At 36.7% G+C, this 21,026-nt stretch overlaps 1 protein-coding gene across 2 annotated transcripts in view; it reads left to right on the forward strand.

The window, feature by feature from the left end:
- Positions 1-21,026, forward strand: part of LOC125762319 (putative phosphatidate phosphatase) — a 43,079-nt gene that overhangs the window by 12,691 nt on the left and 9,362 nt on the right. For both annotated transcript variants that reach the window (XM_049424271.1, XM_049424270.1), the window contains exon 2: positions 19,768-19,922. In XM_049424271.1, the coding sequence (XP_049280228.1) occupies positions 19,768-19,922 (155 nt within the window). The remainder of the gene's footprint in view (positions 1-19,767; positions 19,923-21,026) is intronic.

Genomic DNA, 21,026 nt, shown 5'->3' on the forward strand with positions numbered 1-21,026 from the left:
AAAGGTCGCGGGAAAATCAGCTGATATGACCAGACTCACATTAAAATCTAATCATTCGTAAACGGATGAACTCGTCTCTCGTGCAAATTAAACAATATAACCTTTACAAAGTATAGATTCATTACTGCCGTTCTAAAAATACACTCCATTCAGTTTCGACTAGTGTTTCGAAAAAATGTTTTATCAGATCTAACCATTTAAGAACAAACATCGTTGTTTGTTTTAAGAACAAACAAACCCCAAGTACATAGACATCTTCGTCTTAGTTGATGCTATTATTCTCTGCCTTCTCAAATGGTTAGCTTAAATGAGAGTTGAGTTACCTATTGTTGATGTATATGAAAAGCTGCATTGTAGCACAGATTTTAATCCCAATGGAACGTAATAAGTCCTGGATTAACGTATATATATTATTCGATCAGCGTCACTACTAGAAAAACCAACCATTTTTCTTCTAGTGACAAACTCTCGCGTAAAAACCTTAGTTGAAACTCAGAACATTCATCAGTCTCAAAGAAACAAGAAGTAAAGTCTTATCAACTGGCACGTTTTTTTCTTATAACATATGACTCTGATACTTCCAAAAATAAAGCAATCATATGTGACAGTATGAATCACATATGACTCTGGTTCGGATCATCATGTGATTGTACCGTCGACTTGATCGGACGTTTCAGATTCATTCGTCTAGGTTTCAAGAGTGATTATTTCGTACCACTTGATACGAATGTAATGGGATCAATAAATTGAACATCCGAACGGTCGATCTGTGCCAGTGACAGCTAGCTGTCAGCGGGTTTTATTTGTAATGAGATGTAAAACGATCTCTTCATTCGAGATGGGACAATCCAACAACGGGTTGAACAATTTGTTTCTTTCACTGTGATGAAAGAAACATTTTCGATTGATATGAGTGAAACATTCATTTGGTAAAAAACATTTTAAAATTTAAGAACTTTAAAAGAATTGTTTCTTTCTTTTAGTATCAGTATGGGTATGCTTCATATCCACCAGGGTTATTCTATGAGGTATGGTGGTGTTTCGTAACAGAAGAACGTCTTTTTTCCATATAAGACAACCACGACCCGGGAGCCGACTATCACACGCGCGCCTTAATGCTTGTTACGTTGACTGCTGGGCAGTGGTCGTGATATTTTCGTTGTCTCATGGCCGCTTATCATCCCGTCCATGTCTGGAACGTAACGTTTTGTCCTCCCATTCGGTCTATTATCTGATACTGCCTGCTTAACCGTCAGGGAGTCTTGTCTCTTTTTTTGTGATGGATGATACCGCTCGTGTTTGCGTGGATGGTAAGTTCGTGTTCGGGTGTCGGCCAGTCTGTTTGGCGCATCGCGAATTCGTTTTAATTTACTATTTAACCACAGTGCACAGTATTCTGTTTTGGTTGTAAATAATTAAGATACCCAAAAAAAAAAACTGCTTACCTCATGTCAGCTCCGTACATGTAGTTGCTAATTTTTATGACATCAATCGTTAAACTGCGATCTTCTTACACCAACGGGACTGTCTCACATATTTCGTGCAATCAATCTGTTCAATTTTTACGATACGATCATTCAGGTTTTCTTTCTAGCACCTCTTTACTGTTGTGCGATAAAATTCTTCCCTTTTTTGACCGAATTTGTTAGCGAAAATGTTTACCAAAAGGTTCTTTATTCCGTTTTTGTGCCTCCATCATCATCATCATTCTCGCTTTGGAAGTCAAAGAGAGTGCCAAAAAGATTGGAAAAGGAAAATTCAAAGACACTGAGTGTCTCTGTTTGACGTATTGGCATTTTATTGTGTCTGTTTTTACCCCTGTAGTGCTAATTCTTTGCCAGTCCTGGTCGTCGGCATGGAGAATCCGTTGCATTAATTCAACAGCTTCGCGATCCTCAGAAGCCGTTGTTCGGTCGGGATGCTATTGTTAGTCTTTACATCCCGGAGGCTGGTATGTATGTTGGGTCGGCCTCTTTTTTTCGATCGTTTATAGTCACCTAGAAGGGAGACGGTCCGTTTTTTTTTTGTTTCTCACTTTTATAGCTAAATGATTTGGACCCTTCGGAGATAATCGATACAATACCAACACGAAAAGAACTGATCGATTACGATACGGGAAGAAGTCATGTTCGATTTTTGTTACATCGTTATTCACTCTTGAAGTTTGCTTTTTGGTTAGATTTTTTATTATGGCACCAAACGGTGTTTCTACGTGTGCGTTTGTTTATGGCGCACCATAACCACACGGGACACCGTACAAAACGCATTCTATCCCATGATTCGTCGGGTATTATTCTTTCCTTCCCGAAAACTATCGTTTCCGCGGAAGAATGATCGCTTTTTCCCTTTCGGAGGTTGCGCAGGTTTTGTGTTATAATGTGTGTTTTTTTTTGTTCATTCGGACACATTTTACTTCACATTTTAACTGCTTCTGTTTTTTTTTCGTTTGCTGTGTACCGTAGGGTCGACTATTTTTGTTTTTATTTCAAACATCCCGCGGTTAGGTTCGGTTCCGTTTTGCAACTTTATGACTTTATGAGCTTGAAATATATCTGTATGCTATCCACCCGACACGGTTCACCGTGTAAATCAAAGTCCCGGTAGTGCGGTGTGGTCTCCGCTTGCCATCGGCGTTGGATCATATTTTATAACATTTTTGGTTACGTTTCCGTTTTTAGCTACCTTACGGGAAAGCGTCCGGTGGAAGTTATGTTTTTTTTATCTGTCTTATGTTTTTCATGGGAATCTGTTGATTGGGAACGATTGACTTCGCGGGCATCTCTTACCGAATGGTTCATACTTAAAACCCCCGAACACAAATATCATAATTTCATGATACTAAAGTTAAACTGCTTCCTCCGTCTACTCGAAACCCGCCAGGTTTCCTGCATAAACTGCAACAGTTCTCGATCTTTGAATAGAAGAAACATAAAAAAAGATGGTCAAGATGTTGCTAAAGATGTTTTGCTTCGCCGATGGTTTGCAGCAGTGTTAGAAGCATCATTTGTAAGTTGTCGATGACTATCTATGCTAATACCGCTGTGTCGCCTTTTCAAGACACAAAACATTGGCACCGAAACGCCCACCGAGTTTTAATCGGTCATTTATAATTCTCACTCCCTCAAACTTCGTACGTGCGTACAGTTTTGCAAACCATTTGCAACCAACTCGTGTAGAAAAAAATAATTACTTAAAGAAATAAGCAAAAGTATTATAAAACATCACACATTTTTCAAACACGTCACTCTGTTGCTTATCCGTTTATCTGCGTAATTTTTTTAATGCCGCAAACCCACTATAATCCTGCTACAATGCGCCTACAGGTCGGATTTACTTCAAACGGTAAGAGATATTATCGAGATGGGCAATCCGACACCCACAGTTGTTGGCACCTTTTTTGGGCCGTTTTAAGCGCCATAGCCACCTGAGACGATTTCTTTCAACGTGCAACGGAATTAGCGCAAATCCAAATTGTGGCTTACCTAATTGTCTGCGCCTAGACACAGTAAAATAGTGAAATGAATTCATCATGCATACAGACATGGATACAAGCACGCAAGTTATGCTGAAGCGTGAAGGCTTATCTAGGAGTTTTGTTTTGAACAACATTGCCAGTTTGCCGGTTAGGAAATGAATGAAACCTTGGCTCTTCTGGTAAGAAGGGTGCGGATGTACGGAAGGAATGCGATTGTGTTGGTTTTTAGTCAACCCTTTAGTAAACCCTGCAGCGAAGAGAGAGTAAATAGAATTTAATTTTTATCTAGACAAGAACGAAAGTGTTCGTTTGTTAAAAAGACATTTTTAAAGTTTTTGTAGTTAAAATGAAGAAAAAGAGAACTTTTATTCGATTGTTTGCGCAAATGAACGATTGCAGGGTTTCTCCATTCTATTCATGTTGAAGTGATAGATCTACAAGTAGATGTGGAATCGTTCCATTTTACATTTGAAACGTTTTCTATCAATTTAACTTGTTCGACTTGAAGGACGAGACAAATATATTTCATTATAGAAGAAAGGATTTTTCCAATACTAAATGAATCATCCTGTACAAATATGTGTAATATTATATTAATTGTTTACTTATAGACGGAAAATAGCAATTATATTCATTATAAAAATTGAATGTTTTATATAAAATTTAAAGGAAAAAGGTTTAGTATAGAAGAAGCCTTTGACAACCATCTGCACAAAGTGATGTCACAATAATCAATCCAAAATATGTTTTATAAACAAAAAAAAATTGACAAGAAATTTGGCTTTAGGTGATTTGGCATCTTTCCAATCTTCTAAAGGTATTAAATTTCGTACATGATTCGACATATTTCTATCAGAACTTTTTCTACCCCTTTTAAACAATACTTACACTTACATCCAAGGGTTTTGCTATAGAACAAACAAAAGACAGGGAGCCTTTTGCTCGTTAACCAATTTGCCGCATTTTGTTTACGCTGACGCTCTTACGCAAACGGTTTACGTTTCTTTTCGGTCAAAACAATCGAGCGAGGATCGCGAAAATATAAACGCTAGATTCAGCTCAACCGCGCGCTATACCACCCGAGTTGACAGAGTCGGCAGGGTTGCTATATCAACAAGTGTGCGAGCCCAGGCTCAAGGTTCCGTGGCGACAATACCGTACGGTGGTTTGCGTTACTCATGCAGGGCAGAAACCGTTCCCAACTGGGTGCAACGGTGTAACCTGAGTATCGGTTCCGCGGATTTGGTACGATCTTTGACGATCTTTCTGCCGTTCGGAACCGACCCTAGCTGCAGTGCAACCCGATCACCCGAGTGGGAAATGATCATCTCGCGTAGGAAAATCTCAGTTGCAACTAGAAGCAAATAAGCCTTCATTAAGCCCTGCATCAGTACGGTGCAAAGAAAGCTCCCACAAGATTTGCAGATCGGCGACTTCTAGGGCGCGGGTTTCTTTCATCTTTTCCCGCCGCCGTCCTCGTTTCGGTGAAGTCACTCGAGGTGAAGAAACTCGATCGCCGGCTACCGTCGGCAAACCACTCAGAACGCTAATGATGCGTTTCGAATGCGTTTGTCATTGGCAGTATTGCCTTTTGCGAACGACCCATTGCTCAGCTGTGGCAAGCTAGAAAGGAGGATACAAATCGTGTGTTTGCTTATCAGTCCGGTTCAGTGAGCGCCAGCCACAGTGTAGTGTATTGCGCCGGTTTTACTGCAAATGGAAAAGTGCAATCACGATTTGCTAGTGAGGTTTGGTTGCGTGAATATGCAAGTAAAAAAAAGATCTATCCGTACATGCTCAGCACCCTTTAGTGATGGTGCAGAATAGATGCGCTTGTCTAGCTGAAGAATTTAATTTATGCCAGCTTTACAGTCACGACGCAGCATGACATTACGGGCCAAGATGCATTAATTCTTTCTCTTTTCGTTTTTGGAAAAAGAAAAATTGCCACATCCAGCCCGGATGATGCCCGGTCCAAGATGAAATATGAGGTTTTTTTTGCTTCCAAGTCCAAGAAAATTACCTCCAAGGCGTAAAAATTGGTTCCGGTTATTTCGTATGCATGTATGCGGCGAAGTATAGCAAATGTGTTTATTTCCCTTTTCGCTGCAAATTTGCTACAGCTGCAAGCTGCATATTGCAGCGCACTGCATTGTTAAGCATTTGTAGCCGCCGTAGCTAGAAAGCTTGTTGAATGACTGTTCCTATGTATACATGATGGTGACTAATCCCAGTGCATAGAGCAAGTAACTTAATGTTAATTGCTTTGTTTCGTGCATTTTAACGGGTGTTTTAGTATTTATATAAATTGCTACATAAAGGTAAATAATATGTTTCCGGTTTAGTTCATCTAGTAACGAAAATAGAAAGCTTCGTTTTGTTTAGTTTTTTTTGCAACTTTTTGTAAAAAAGCATGTACACAAATTGATGACTCATTTATGGAATTCATGATTATGAAAAAATATAAAAATTCCCAAAAACCTTAGGATTATAGTTTAACTTTACCAAAGAAAATCGATGAAAACCTCCATAAGCACTTTAAAAGCATTTACTGATTTATGGAAATTACTCCATTTTACGACACTAATATCGATAATAATCATCTGAATCGATTATGTAAAGCTTCACTGTCTATAACGTTTAAAATAATAAAAACCAATTTCTCGGTGTACTGCCTTATGGGTTTTTTTTAACAAAACGACATACGCTTGATTGTGGTGAGCTTTCAAATCCAAGCCTTTACTTGCCAGTTGATGGTAGACCATAAAACCATGAACCCTTTGGGGCCATCTAATCGGTTTGCTGATATCGAACCGTGCTTGATAAGGCTATTGAATGTACCATTTTTAGGCCACCGGATGATCCATCCATCATTTGGAAAGGAATGAGAGAATCAATTGAGTTGAAAATAGGGAAGAGTTAAAAAAAGTGCTCGGAGACATTAAATAGCGATTAGAGTGATGGGTTTTCTATGTTTTCTATTGCCGGAACAACTAAACAAAATCCCTTTCTAAAAGCCCTTTCAACAATTCCCTTGACGCCGTTGCATCCCAGACGAATACGAATGCACACTTCTTGCCAGCCGATCCGACCGGAACAACGGGAATGTTTGTGGTTTTTTTGGTGCCGGAATTTTGGTTGTACGATTGCATTCACCCGACATGGCACACTCATTAGTGTAAAGACTGCAACGGGCGAGACGAGAAACATCCATCCTAAACGATGCGACAGGGTTAGGAACTGTGCAAGGTCGTAAAATAGAGCGGGGGTTTTTACTTCACTGTGCTCTGAGTCTTATGGTCTGTGCTTTTCTTACCCGGTACAGTTCTGCAGCAATGTTAACTGAAAATAGAAGACTCATGATCCCAAAAACAAACGACAGACGTGTCAGCAATTCATCAATCAAACCACCGGCATTTTTTCGAGGGTTGTACAGCGGCACGGGAAAGCGTAAGCACAAGGAAATGCACATTGTCAGGTAATTACCCCGAGTGGTTAGTGCACCATGCACCGGAGGTGCAACGCGTTCCACGTGCACAACGTCTCGGAAGATATGGCGAGATGCACCGACGACGACTACAGGCACCAGGAATTCCTGGAACAAAGTAGAGAGTGTAGTCACATGCCAGTGCACTCCAAAGGAGAAGCAACAATCCGCATAAGTGCATCGGAATCGGTGGAAAACGAGAAGGCCATCTGGGACTAGGGTTGGAATGTGTATGTGTGTGTGTGTGTGTGTGTGTGTGTCCGTGCCTTTCCTATTACGGAGAGGACATAGGCACTCGTTCGATCGATTGTTGGCGACGACATCGGCTCTAGGTCTTTCGCTAATTAGCTTGTTTAGATATTGGTTGAAGTGTAACAAATGTCATTGTTCTTTGGGAAATGAATGTCAGCGGTTCCTCATGCTGTTTTAGATAAGCAAAGTTTTTTGGTTTAGAATTTTAGAATTAAAAAGTTAAAGATATAGAAAAAAATATTATCACGAATTTTATTTCATGTATAAAGAAATAAATAATTTCGGTATTTCGAATTGAATTTTAAATTGCAATGCTATTCGATTACATAAAGGAATTGGCTTAAAAATAACTTAAAGTGTTTGTAAAATTATACAACTATCATAATGATTTTTTTGTCTTTATAACTCATTAGAAAACTTGTTTCCTCATCAGAGATCTTTCCAATATTTTTTGCTTTATTCTCCAAAAATAAGTGCTTGTATATGAATGTCACGGGCTTTTGGAAGAAACGGAAAAAATATTGGTAGTTTGTATTTTAAATGAGCCAAAGAGTCAAAATATAATTTTAAAACCATTTGTGAAATCTTTTTACGACACTAAACATAATCTTTAGAAGGCGGAAAAGGTTAACACCCGCTGTCTAAAATACAAGTTATGCTTAAGCATTGCTTATCCATCGTATACGACAAATAAAGCATGTGTCAAACCAAGGGTTGCCCATATGTTCCGTCAAGCACTGAAATGGGAAGCCGCCTCGGAACACGCGCGCGAGCACACCCGGTGGATATGCACCGTTGCATCTCATCGAAGATCGTGCGAAGAAACTAGTTCGTTTCACTTTTTTTGTATTGCTACAGAAAAGGGAAAAGAAAAGGTGTGTGTGTGAATGTATGGAACCAGCGCAAATGGTTCAAGAAACCACCAAGAATGATGCCGGAGGTTCTGAGTGAACAAACAAATAGAAATGTTTGATTTATTTTGTATTCTTCCCAACCCGTTCTTTTGCCATGTTGTTATACACCTCATCCTAAGGAATGGAACATATGCTCTTGTCTTCTGTTTGAATAGTTTAGCTGGTTGTTGTCCCCTGGCACGTTTCTCGTCTTCTCCAGAGAGAGAATAATCAGGGACGTTGTTGAAGAGGTTACTTCGCGCTACCGGCTGTGGATGGGCATCGGCAAATGTTATGTCGCTAATAGGAATTGCCTATGCATTCTTTATGCTGATTCATTCACAGATGCAGCGATTGTCTTGTGGAATTTATCTTCTATCACGATGCTTCTTTCTGTGATGATCAGGATGTATCGTGACGATGACGATCGTGAGTGGATCATGAGTAATGAAATGATTCCTGACCTCGTAACGCCACTTCCTCTGGCGGTTTTTTTACTGGTTTAATCTTCATCTTCCACAAACCCCATCTTACCTGTTACGCATGGCCGAGAAGATTGTGTTTCACCCGCGGATAAGCGCCCGTTTGTGAGCTTCGTTTTATCAAGCTATAACGAATGAATCACATGTTGCTGATACTTTCCTTGTGGCGTTCCAACCGCAGCTGTGTGCTCTTGCAGCTAAAATTACAATCTTAGAAAAGTCGAGACACGCGTGTCGGCACTGATGACAGCGAAATCTGTGTGGATCAGAGATTTGTTCAGTTAAAATCAACAAACATGACAGAATGAACCGGTTACTACTTGGTAGAGATCTATACACTTGTACAAATTAATATGATCAGCCTCGTATAGTGAAATTGATACGCTAAAGCTTTGAATGATTATTTCTTTCAGGGGAGGAACGAGAAATATGGTAACAATAATTTAACATGTTAATCAATCAGTGAAGATGCCTTTGTTATTTAATACAATTCGGATTAGATGGAAATTATACTCATTTTAGTTAATTTCTAACCTTTTGCGCCCTTGGCCTTTAATGCAATAGTATCTGAAATCATCCACAGTTAAGACCTCCAAACATCATGGTAATTTTGGTAAAAATATTCACGCTATCAAGCTTTATCAGTTCTGGTATATGACCGTCATGGGTAGATCGTTTGGTGCCATTCTCATTACGTACATAAGGCTTAAATCTTGACAAGTCAAATCTGCAGCGAATAAAACTCATCATTGTAGCTTATGTTCTAGTGTTATTGCACTCCAAAATAGCATTAAAAATTTCATTCAAAATCTATTGAATATCTTCCTCCAGGTGAAATTTCCGGGTGACGGTCCGGATGAGATTTGATATCCGGTCCTGTCGTGTGGAATTTTTTTCACGTACAACGATACTGAAACAACCAGTGTTGTGATGATGTGTTTAAACTAAAATAAAATTTATTTTTTGTTTTCTCATTCTTAACTTCTATCTCATATGTTCTACAATGTCATAAATCTTAGAATAGTTTCCCCTTTTATTGTTATACAAAGGGGTGAATTGTTCCATCCTGGTTTGATCGGAAAAAATAAGGATAACTTCCCGTTGAATGTACCTTCATCCCAGAGATTCTTCACCCTGTCACCACTTTTTTACATGTACTCAAAAAATTGCGTATTTATGATGAGCTAGACAGCGAAACAATCGTTTAAAATGGTATGCGTAATAATATCTTCCTTTTTTCACCTGGTTTCGAGAAGGATTTTCTTTTCATGCATTTATTTTCTTTCTCAGCTAACCAAACAAAAGGGGTAAAATCGTAAGGGGTTGCACACGAACAAGAACCCGTCACGAAACTTGATCTTGAGTGGAACAAATGTGTGAAGAAAAAGGCTCAGCACTTGGTCCTCTTTATTGGTCCCGAGCCCAATGACAGAATAGTTAACCGTTCATCTACTTTAGAATGACGTCGTACTTTTCCTTTCACAATTAGCATTGGGAAAAATAACCTTTTCAATTTATTTTTCTCTTCCTACTTAAGTTAGTAATATGATAAGCATGAGATCTAAGCTGCTTGAATTATGATTCTTACAAGCCAATAAACCTCTAAGCGTTCTTAAGATACTGTAATGGGTTGATTAATCTTTTCAATCTTGAATACTGCACAATAAAAAGGCAAACAAAGATCATGAATGTTGAAGATAAAAGTATAATTTATATTTTTCATTCTTTTCCTCCTATTCTTACTCTAAATATGTAAACAATCTAATTTCAGGGATTTTATCTATTCTCGTTTTAATGATTAGAGTATCGTATGCTTGTTAAAGCAAACAACAAACACAGGGTACAACGAGTTCTGTTTATTTATTGTTAGCGGAATACTTCAAACACGATAGATTTGTAAAAGTTGTGTTAAGTTGCAATTAACATACTTCAGCTAAATAAAAATATTCTATTGCTCTGTATAACTACACTATGTTAATTGATGGGAGTTTAAATTCCAAGCTTAATTAACATAGTTTTTGTGTGATGTTAGAAAAGAATTTGAACTCAATATTCCCTTAGACACTTGCTTTCCAAAGTAATGAATCCTGTAGAATATATTTTTAATACTTCATTTCCGAGCGAAATGATGTTCAAAGGTTGATTCTTAATGCTAACTTCCTGGCTAAAAGAAATAAGTATTATGATGATGTCGCTATAAATCACACCCAGCATACTAATCTGCCAAAATTACACCTTTTCCGCATCAATAAATGCGCACCCATTCGATCGTTCCAATCAACGGTATCGCTAGAGCATGGATCAATTTCCTGTAGTTTTAAATAGTTTTACCTTAAAACAGCACATAATCAACTGTGCCACCCTTGGGCTTACAAGGGTTGCGGCCAATCATAAACATGCAGCCAATCAAAAATTCTCACGATCATAAGACGGCACTACATAAGTTTCGCATTACTTCCCTGTGCTTGCAGGAAGCGGCAAGGATCACATCACGATCAAAGTAAATCGAACAAAGGTACCGGTATGGGGCAAAATTATAGGCTGCTCGAGTAAACGAACATAATAGCCGTGAAATAGCGTTTATTATATTTTTTTTCGTTCTCATACGTTTAACATGCGTGCGTATGTAAGCGCGCACGTATGTGTGAATATTCGCAAATGAATGACATATTTTAATGATGGCCGTAAATTCAAAGCTCAGCATGAGATGCCGGTGTTTTGAGCGCTGTTGATTGGAAACTACTGATTACTGATATGCAGTCATTGCAGATAGAGTTTTCCTTAAGCTTCTCGAAAAGCAAAGGCAATTATGAAGTGGGTAGGCAAAAAAGTTTAAAAACCTTGGGAAACGATAATCTCTTCAACCTACAACAAACGGAGATGCAAAATGGTGACATCTGCATACCATGCCATGCCGATATGCGAACGAAGGAAACAAATAGGAGAATTAAAAATCGGCAGAAATCGGCATACCACCGGCGGTCAGGATTAAATTTGCCATAAACTAGTGATATGCTAACAGATTCTTCAGTTTATCATCAGATTATACGTTCGAAACCAGTAAACCAATTAATAATTCTCATTCGAAATCCTTTTTTACATATATGCCTAAGTTTCCGTAAGTTCATAAAAATGCACCACAAGAAAATATTCCTAACTTTTCGCAGTTTCTGAGTTGCTCATAGGTAGTATCAAATAGAGAAAAAAAGTAGCAAAGGAACAGGAACAAGAAAACATTGACATATCAATAAACTTCAATAGAAGATTATGAATAAATTAACGATTGGTAAAAAATTGCAAAAAAAAATGGTTTGAAATCGAATCAAGATGCAGAACATATGAATGAGTTAACGAACCAGTTTATAGAGATGTTTAAAGCTGGCTGAAAAATACAATCACCAGTCCGACATGGTTTTGGTTTTTTTTTGCAATACTTTTAATCCAAATTATGAAAATTTGCATATGCAGTTAATTCTGTGCCAATGTTCTTGCAACTATAATCCTCATATCTTGATTTTCTTATTTAGCTCTGCGACGGGTACGTCATGACGTGGTTAATGTATTGTACGAATTTCTTTTTTTATTCAAATAAATTTTCCATACAACGGGTAATATACACTGATAGTCAATAAGTTATAAGGCAATAAAACATATTTTTTTTATAAATTAATAGGCAATAAGAGATATTTTGTATTGAATGTGTATAACCTTTGGGGGACATTTGTGTTAGTTAGTAAGATGAATTAAAGAAGAAATTTAAAAAAAATCAATTTGATTTTGTTGTTGAATTTTAAACAAAAATCAAATAGAAACAAAAAAATGAGTTAATGTGACTTATTTCAACTATCAAAAAGTACCAGAGTTTGTGTTAGAGATGAAAATTATTTTGTTTTTTAGCAGATCTCCGTAAGTCATAGATTTATCCATAACTATACTTTTATAACTAATTCTTAAATTTAATTAAACGACATTTGATAGACTTTGATTATGGTAAACGTTATTTTGTAATTAAAACAAACTTTTAGTTTGTTATTCCTTCTTTTGAAACCACTTTGGTCTTTGGGGGACATTTGTGTTAGTTAGTAAGATGAATTAAAGAAGAAATTTAAAAAAAATCAATTTGATTTTGTTGTTGAATTTTAAACAAAAATCAAATAGAAACAAAAAAATGAGTTAATGTGACTTATTTCAACTATCAAAAAGTACCAGAGTTTGTGTTAGAGATGAAAATTATTTTGTTTTTTAGCAGATCTCCGTAAGTCATAGATTTATCCATAACTATACTTTTATAACTAATTCTTAAATTTAATTAAACGACATTTGATAGACTTTGATTATGGTAAACGTTATTTTGTAATTAAAACAAACTTTTAGTTTGTTATTCCTTCTTTTGAAACCACTTTGGTCTTTGGGGGACATTTGTGTTAGTTAGTAAGATGAATTAAAGAAGAAATTTAAAAAAAATCAATTTGATTTTGTTGTTGAATTTTAAACAAAAATCAAATAGAAACAAAAAAATGAGTTAATGTGATTTATTTCAACTATCAAAAAGTACCAGAGTTTGTGTTAGAGATGAAAATTATTTTGTTTTTTAGCAGATCTCCGTAAGTCATAGATTTATCCATAACTATACTTTTATAACTAATTCTTAAATTTAATTAAACGACATTTGATAGACTTTGATTATGGTAAACGTTATTTTGTAATTAAAACAAACTTTTAGTTTGTTATTCCTTCTTTTGAAACCACTTTGGTCTATTCTTGGAAACTTTGATCTTAATATTGTTTTAAATTAATAACTGAGTATTAATCGTTTCTTAAGATGAATTGAATAATATAATAAACCTCTTTCTCTTTAGTTAATTGCATTATTTGATAAATGCCCTTATTTCAATGTCCACCACTGTCAGTGAACAAAGTCAATGATTGAAAAGCATAATCTAAATGCAATATGGCCAGTGGACAATAATTTTATACTCATACATCGAAACTTTGTGACATAGTGCAAATCAAAATAATTTAATCATTTTTGTGTATATATTTTCTTTTGTTGTTATTGTACACTTACACTTCAAACCAACATATCAAAAACAGTCAACACTTAACGCAAAACATAATTAACCTTCACTAGTATTTGTGTCACAAGTCCAAGACACGCATTGAAAAGTAGACACCCTAGGACGTTTCCTGCATTTGGCTTCCAAGGGTGTGTTGTTCTGTTGGCTCCTAAAAATAAAATCTATTTCACCTGCGGGCCAATATCAAGGTTACCATCAACCGCATATGTTGGCGCAACGGGTACCACCAATCTGGAGGTGTTCATTTCTATGCCGTTGTAATTAGGTCTACCTAGATCGTGATCCACCACGATCATTCGTATTCGTTACACATATGTTTGTTATATTTTCAAATAAAATTGACCAAATGTGCGAATTTTTTATACATTAGCTACAGAGCGTAGACAATAAAACGTTTAATGATTTTCGTTTTTCATACACAGCCAAAAACAAACAAGAAGCGTTGTACATTTTGCTTTTATGCTCTTTAAGATCGTTCGTACTCATTAGCATTAAAATGGGTAATGTATCGCCATTGCGAACCCGTTCAGCATGTGCATTACGATTATGATTTATTTGATGGTGTGGACGATGAAATTATTTACGACACACCGTACTCATGAGTTTGCATGTTTAATTGTTATTTGCCTATTTTAATTGAAACTGCACTGTGGAAATCAATTTGCATTTGTGTTTGATTTATGATAATTGTGCTGACATTCATATGAAGCAGCTTCGATAGCGAACAAATGCATTACCAATATTTCAAGCAGAAATTTCGAGCAGGAAAAACAATGGTGACCGTGTGTAGAGAGGAAAAAATAATTATTACATTTTTTACTTAATTCCTTTAAGTGGTTTTATGGTAAGAAACAAATGTGCGTTAAGGAGTTTTGTGTGTTAGTGCGCCAAGCATTTTACAATCATTTTTAACTTCGCGTGACTCACATTTTTTTCTTGCACTTAACGCATATTATACGGCTGAGTCACATCATGGTGCATAATCTGAAGCACGAATCGTACATACCTAATTGACTACCACTTTCTGGATTTTTGATGAATCAAAGGAAAAAAATGCCCCACCTTTTTGCAAGGTTTCTCCTTCGACGTAATTTCCTCTTTATTAAAAAATCTTCTCCCCTCAAGAGACACCTTCATTGAGCACTATCAATTCAACTCTGGGTAGGTGAATCAACAATTGGGTTTTTGACATGTCAAACCTGATCTCGCCAGTCCGTATGAAGGACGGAACTCTAAACTACGATCATCATTCTTTTGCTGATCCACTCTCGGGAAGAGTGTAAAGCTGTTTATGAACCGATGAACGATAATCGTAAATTATTTCCGCAAATACAAACCAGAAGCCCTACTGTTTTGCTTTCCTGTTTCTTCCCTCTGGCCATTGATTTCCTACTCATTCCTGGGCAAGAATACGATTCAAAGATAAAACATCGCGTCGTGCAGAAATTACTCTTTCACGCCGTGTGTGATCTTTTGCTTGCCTCTGCTTGATTCGTTGTGTGAAAGCCATGTTGACAGTATCACATTTAAGCGGGGAAAGCATCCAAAACAGACAGACGTGTGCATTATGCGTTAAAAAAGAACGATTATTGCTATTAAGAGCAACAAAAAAAGGGGGAGCAAGCGAAAACATCAGTATCGTCGCGTAAATCAATCCTTGTTGACAGGGTGCTCGTTTACTGTGCTTATTTATGGAAAACAAAACGAAATGCCATAACAATGTCTGCCTTAGTAGATTGCCAAAAAACTGAATGTCTACTAGCAACCTTGTATGTTGCTTTTTTTCCTAAGACAATTCTCCATTTTCATTATAAAAATCTGACAATCGGTTGTTAAGAGTGCGTATGCTGGTAGGATTCAGCATGTTTCGGGACAGTTTAATGAACTGTTTGGCAGCTTGATTTTAGTTTCGAGACAGAAGCTAAAAACCATGGGAATTAGTAAATTTATAGCTCCTTTCTGCCCTGAGTGTATGAATCTCTATCTTATTTGCTATAAAATTATTTTTCTTCGAAATTTGCTTTGAATATTACTTAATTGATCGTTCACTACTTTGAGTTTTTCTTATGAAAATGATCTGTTGACTAATTCCAAATCCAAAATTGTGTTTTTGGTTATTGTTTTTGCGAATTTTGTTCGGCTTATTTTTTTATGAAGGTATTAAGTAACGAACATTAACATTTTTATTGTCCTTGTATCTGGTGGATGATTTTGTAAGAATTTAATTTATAGCAAAATCTTGCCAAAATGCACCCCACTTCATTTACAGAAGATCTCGCAATATTCTAATGTTTTAAATCCGTTGTATCGAAATCGATACATCACCAAACAAACAAACAAAGAAAGAAAACTCCCATTGATAGTTTTGCAACATTATAACGCGCGCGTGTGATCGAGCCGACGATCGTAGATGGAACAGCGCATAAATCAGTCATCATTAAGTACCATAATCGCTAGCCTTTTGGCATCGAACCACATCATCTGCTTCTAATTTCAACCATTCGTATGCAGTTCGCAACATGCGACCAGTAAGAAGAGGGTAAAAACCAAATGATGAGTATAAACCGCTTTTGAACGTGATAAACGGCCACTGCGCGGGAAAGTCGTGCTAAGGATTAGAAGCAAACAAAAAAAGGGGGATGATTGGGCACAATTCTAACATCGAAGCGCACCCAAAAAACAATGGAAGTTATTTTTTTTCTTTTTGTGGATTTATGTGACATTTGGTGTGAGTTCTTTATTCGCGTTTTTTTGGTATAGATTTTAAACAATCCGTTAGCAATAGTTGCGAGCATGCGGCAAAATGTTGAAACTCGGCAGTACAAGAAGTTACTTCGGCACACCATCCATCAGTCGCTGCCGGTATTAATCGGTTCGGAAGAGAAGTCACACATTTTGAAACACATTTATTACCACCGCTAGCGTGTACATTCCTAGAGGCGACATAAAAATTCTTTCCAATGAAATAGTATTTCAAGATGGTTGACAGAAATCTATACTTACCGCTTTGTATCAAGTGCATAAAATATAACATCGTGCATATTTTCAATGCAACCAGTTTAAGTAACTAGAACATCTGAAGTTATGGCCAGTTTAAGTGTCAAATGTTGGCAGATTTATTTTACCATATTTATCACAGACAATTAGTTTCGGATTACATTTCTAAACCAGACGATCGATTTCACTATTAGCAAAAAAAATAAAGTGCTCAAAAAATACTAATAATTATAATTCTCAATTTTCAACTCTTCTTCTCAGCCAATTCATTAAAAAAAATCTCAAACTTCTCAAAATAATCATAACTCCGAATGGATCATTTACAGTTTAAATTAGTACTGTCGCGATCGAAACGATATATTTCACACAAAGATCATAAATTCTACATGCCGATGCTTGGTGACAAACAAGCTATAAAAGTCTTGCCAATAATGAAGCCATCGTTGGCAACTCGTGGACGACCATCGTCAATTTGTTCCTTTGCACAAAAAATAAAAACGAGTCGATGCTCGGTGTGAGTAAAATTTTGCAGATTGCTTCCCAACGTTTCTTGGTGGACCAGCTGGACTGTTAATTAATTATGACCATCAGCTTTTATATCTTGCTGACGATGTGCATAATATGCAGATCGGTGATTGGTTTGTGAGGTGTTCAGGAATGTATTAATTAAGATTGTAAGAGTATTATGAAGTTTACCGCGCTGGCTGCGATAGTTTACAGTGCATGTAATAAATAAAAAGGAGGATATTTTTAAGATGTTTTGATGAAATTTTAATCATTTTTGCAAAAATTTCATAATTTCCTTTTATTGATCCCAAGAATCCTTATCATGTGGAAACATAACTAAAATAGTTATTAAATTATGTGTAACACAACCAAATTTGTCTGTTCGCTTGTGGCTTAAATTGAAAAACTACATTGTAGGCACCACATTGAAGTAATTATTTAATTTTATTACAACAGACTCAACAGTGAGTGAAAATCAAACTCAACGTAACATCGTACCATAAACCAGAATAACCTTGGCTGTCGTACCGGTCTTCTACGGTCACCACGGAACGATGGCTTCTTGCTTCTTGTTACGAAACCGTGTGTAACAGATAATGCCGAGTTCTCCTAACGTAACACGTTTTCAATGTCACTCGCCCAACATATGGTACGGGAGTACATGGCGCGAAAAGGGCCCGTGTTACACCTTTTTTGCCGCATTATTCCCATCTGCATTTCCCGCTTCTGCACCCCAAAAGGACCAGGTGTTCTACTTTCAAAAACCGGTCAGGTTCATTACACACTTTTGCACTACCGCATCAAATGCCACACAAGATCACACGTGAATGGCAATACCAAAAACATAACGCCACATTTGCAAATGGCACCGGAAAGGGTGAGTTATTGGGTGATTTCTGGTTTAATATTAGAACCAGGTGATGTTGAGTAGTTGATCTAGGATGGAAGGGATTATTTTTAAAAGCATCTCGTCCACTATGCTCTCATGCTTCGGTAAGCATAAATATGATGAAAGCATCGCAACAAACATTCTGACATCTGGTCATGTCTGTCTCTTTATCGGACAACAACTTCACGTAAAGGTTGATCATATACCGTTCTTATCGTTGAGAGGTTCACGTGCTGTACGACCAGGTTAACATTTCTTGATGTTTTTGGTCGTTCTAAAGAGACATTAAATTCAATTACTTATCAATAAAATTCTTCATAACCTTTGTTGTATTTTTATCATTGTTTTTGTTTTGTTTTTTTGGAGTCTATTTTGAACCAAAACATACTTCGGTTGGAACGATTTTTCTGCATTATCAATTACGTCCCGCAGTCAAATGTTGCATGATAAGGGCATACTTACACGATTCTGTACCTAGCCCCAGATGAGGGCTAGAGGTCATTGGCTTGGCTGACAAGCGAAGTATAAGCTTAATTGCTTATTGTACAAGCACATACTTTATGCGTGTGAATCATACACTTTATATAGCCGCCAGTAATCAATTGCTTTCGTTTAATTGATTTTTAGGCTGCTGTTAGCGTACGAACCGGTCACTGTTTAGAATGCAACAGTCGCACAGTACCGTTTCCTGGATGGGGATATTTTTAGACACCCTAGAAAGCGCAATTAATCACATCGTAAAATGAAATTTGAATCGAAATAAAATACCTTAAACAGGCAGTGTTTTTTTTTATGTTACTCTGTTTGGAATTTCCTCCTGCTATAAAATGTGCCATATTGGTAGCGTTTACCAACGTGATTGCTCAATAGCATAACCAATTGATTTTTTAACGATTGTGCGTAAAATTTCTATGCTTAGTTTCAACCATTAAAAGAAACTTCCTATTGTTGAAGGGTTGTTTTCTTTTCTTTCCATTCGCATAGGAACTTGTAAACACTGTTTACATACCCAAAGAATTAGGTTCGCCCAAGTCACAGTTCACGAACTTGTTCTATATTATATTGATGTAATGAATGTCTTTTGTTTTTTTTCTAACCCATTTGTTACACATGGAAAGCATTCCTTCCATGTCCATGTACAACAGTGTGACAAATAAATCATACAATGAAAAATCGATTCCAAACGTCTCTCAATTGCTCAACCTCTCGGTTGACGGCTCACCAAACAGTAGCACGACCACTTGGAATGGGTCACCGAGTGTGCCAGCTGGGTGTGGAAGTTATGTTTGTGTATCTTCAAAACAACACAACAAGTACAAGTACAACAGTTGTGGCCTAGGAAGCTACCCGTTTCATTAAGGCTGCAAACATTTGTACAGTGAACATTTATTACCGTGAGCTGGGGCGCTTGATCGTCGCTTTTTAGTGTGAGCCGGGATCTGCATTAGATGGGATCACTTGCGTAATAATAATGTTAAATAAACAATCACTTATTGCCGCTAGAATACCCTACCAGAACTTAGAGCAGAAATCCATAGTGTATGCTTTTGTTTCAAATATAAGCCCTTGACACGTTCGTCTAACAAAACCCTCTTTGTAGCGAAAATGTTTTTAATGTCACAGTTCCACAATAAAAAGCACTCATTGCGCAATAATACTAACGTTTTCTTCTCTTTCTGTTTTTTCTCCTTTTTCCCATAATTATAGTCGCCTGTTTTCTGATACTGACCGAACTGGGTCTGCTGCCACAAGTGGTAAAACGCGGCTTCTACTGCAACGATCAATCGATTCAGCATAAGTACAAAGGCGATACGATAACGACCGTCACCATACTGCTTAGCGGTCTCGTACCCATCGTGCTGGTAAGTACTTTAAAGTCACGATAAGATGTGAACCTTTGAGGAATTAAAATTCCCCACGATTAAGGTGTGTTCGCCTATGAGCATGCGAAAATTGTTTACGATTACCAAGTTTCATGCTGGCAGCGATAATGTTTATATTTTCCGTGAAATTTGCTAGCAGGATAAATTTACTGTAATACAGGTGAATTAAAGAATCAAGGATTTATAATGGATGAAACTATGGAGATAAAAATTGAGATATTACGTTTATCGCCCAAATTCCGAAAACAGGTTTCATATTTCATATTTTATGTAGATCCTAGATGATTTTCGACATTTTTGTTATGTGTTGATGTAGAAAGATGCGTAGATTTCAAATAGTGAAACAAAGCAAATTATTTAAAATTGGAACTAACAACTAAAATTGAGGATGATTGTAAAGGGCAAAGTTTTTTTTTATTTAATTTATTTATTCTGTTAGAATCTTATAAATATTTATACATATTTTGTTAGAATCTTATAAAGGTATCTTACAAAGGTTTTGTTAGAAACTTATAGAGGTAGGCTGTCCCTCTACAATAAAAAAACACGGAAAGGACAGAAAAAGACAAAGAAAAAACCAAATAAAAATGAAGGCAGGATGTGCCTGTGGGTCTTAACAAGGAAAATAAAGTCCAATTTTTTGGCTCTATCTCTCTCTCTCTCTTTCTTTCTTTCTCGCAGGCAAGAAATATATTCAAGTCTTGTTAATGAAGAAGTTAAAAAAAAGAAAAACATTTTGTAAAACATTTTTTTTTTATTTTCGTCGCTCAATGCACGAATAATTTATACATTTACCGAACACGTCATCTCGACAATTTTTGCAATTTTCCCAATTAACATAATGCAAGTCAAACACAATTTATTCCAAATATACTATGGTCCTAAGGTGGCATGGTAATGTGGTAAAAATAATTCTAAAATCGATGTTTTGAAAATCTATTAGTCATTAATATGCGTGTACTGCAATGAATTAACAAAAGAAAGACCTTGGCCGCGTCAAGGTGATTGTTCTGCCCAATGAAGACCGATACTTTCAAACTTTATATGAAAAATTTGCTCAAGTATTTATTTTATCTGTGTATT

The sequence above is a fragment of the Anopheles funestus genome, chromosome 2RL (assembly GCF_943734845.2).
Source record: "Anopheles funestus chromosome 2RL, idAnoFuneDA-416_04, whole genome shotgun sequence".
Lineage (NCBI taxonomy): Eukaryota > Metazoa > Arthropoda > Insecta > Diptera > Culicidae > Anopheles > Anopheles funestus.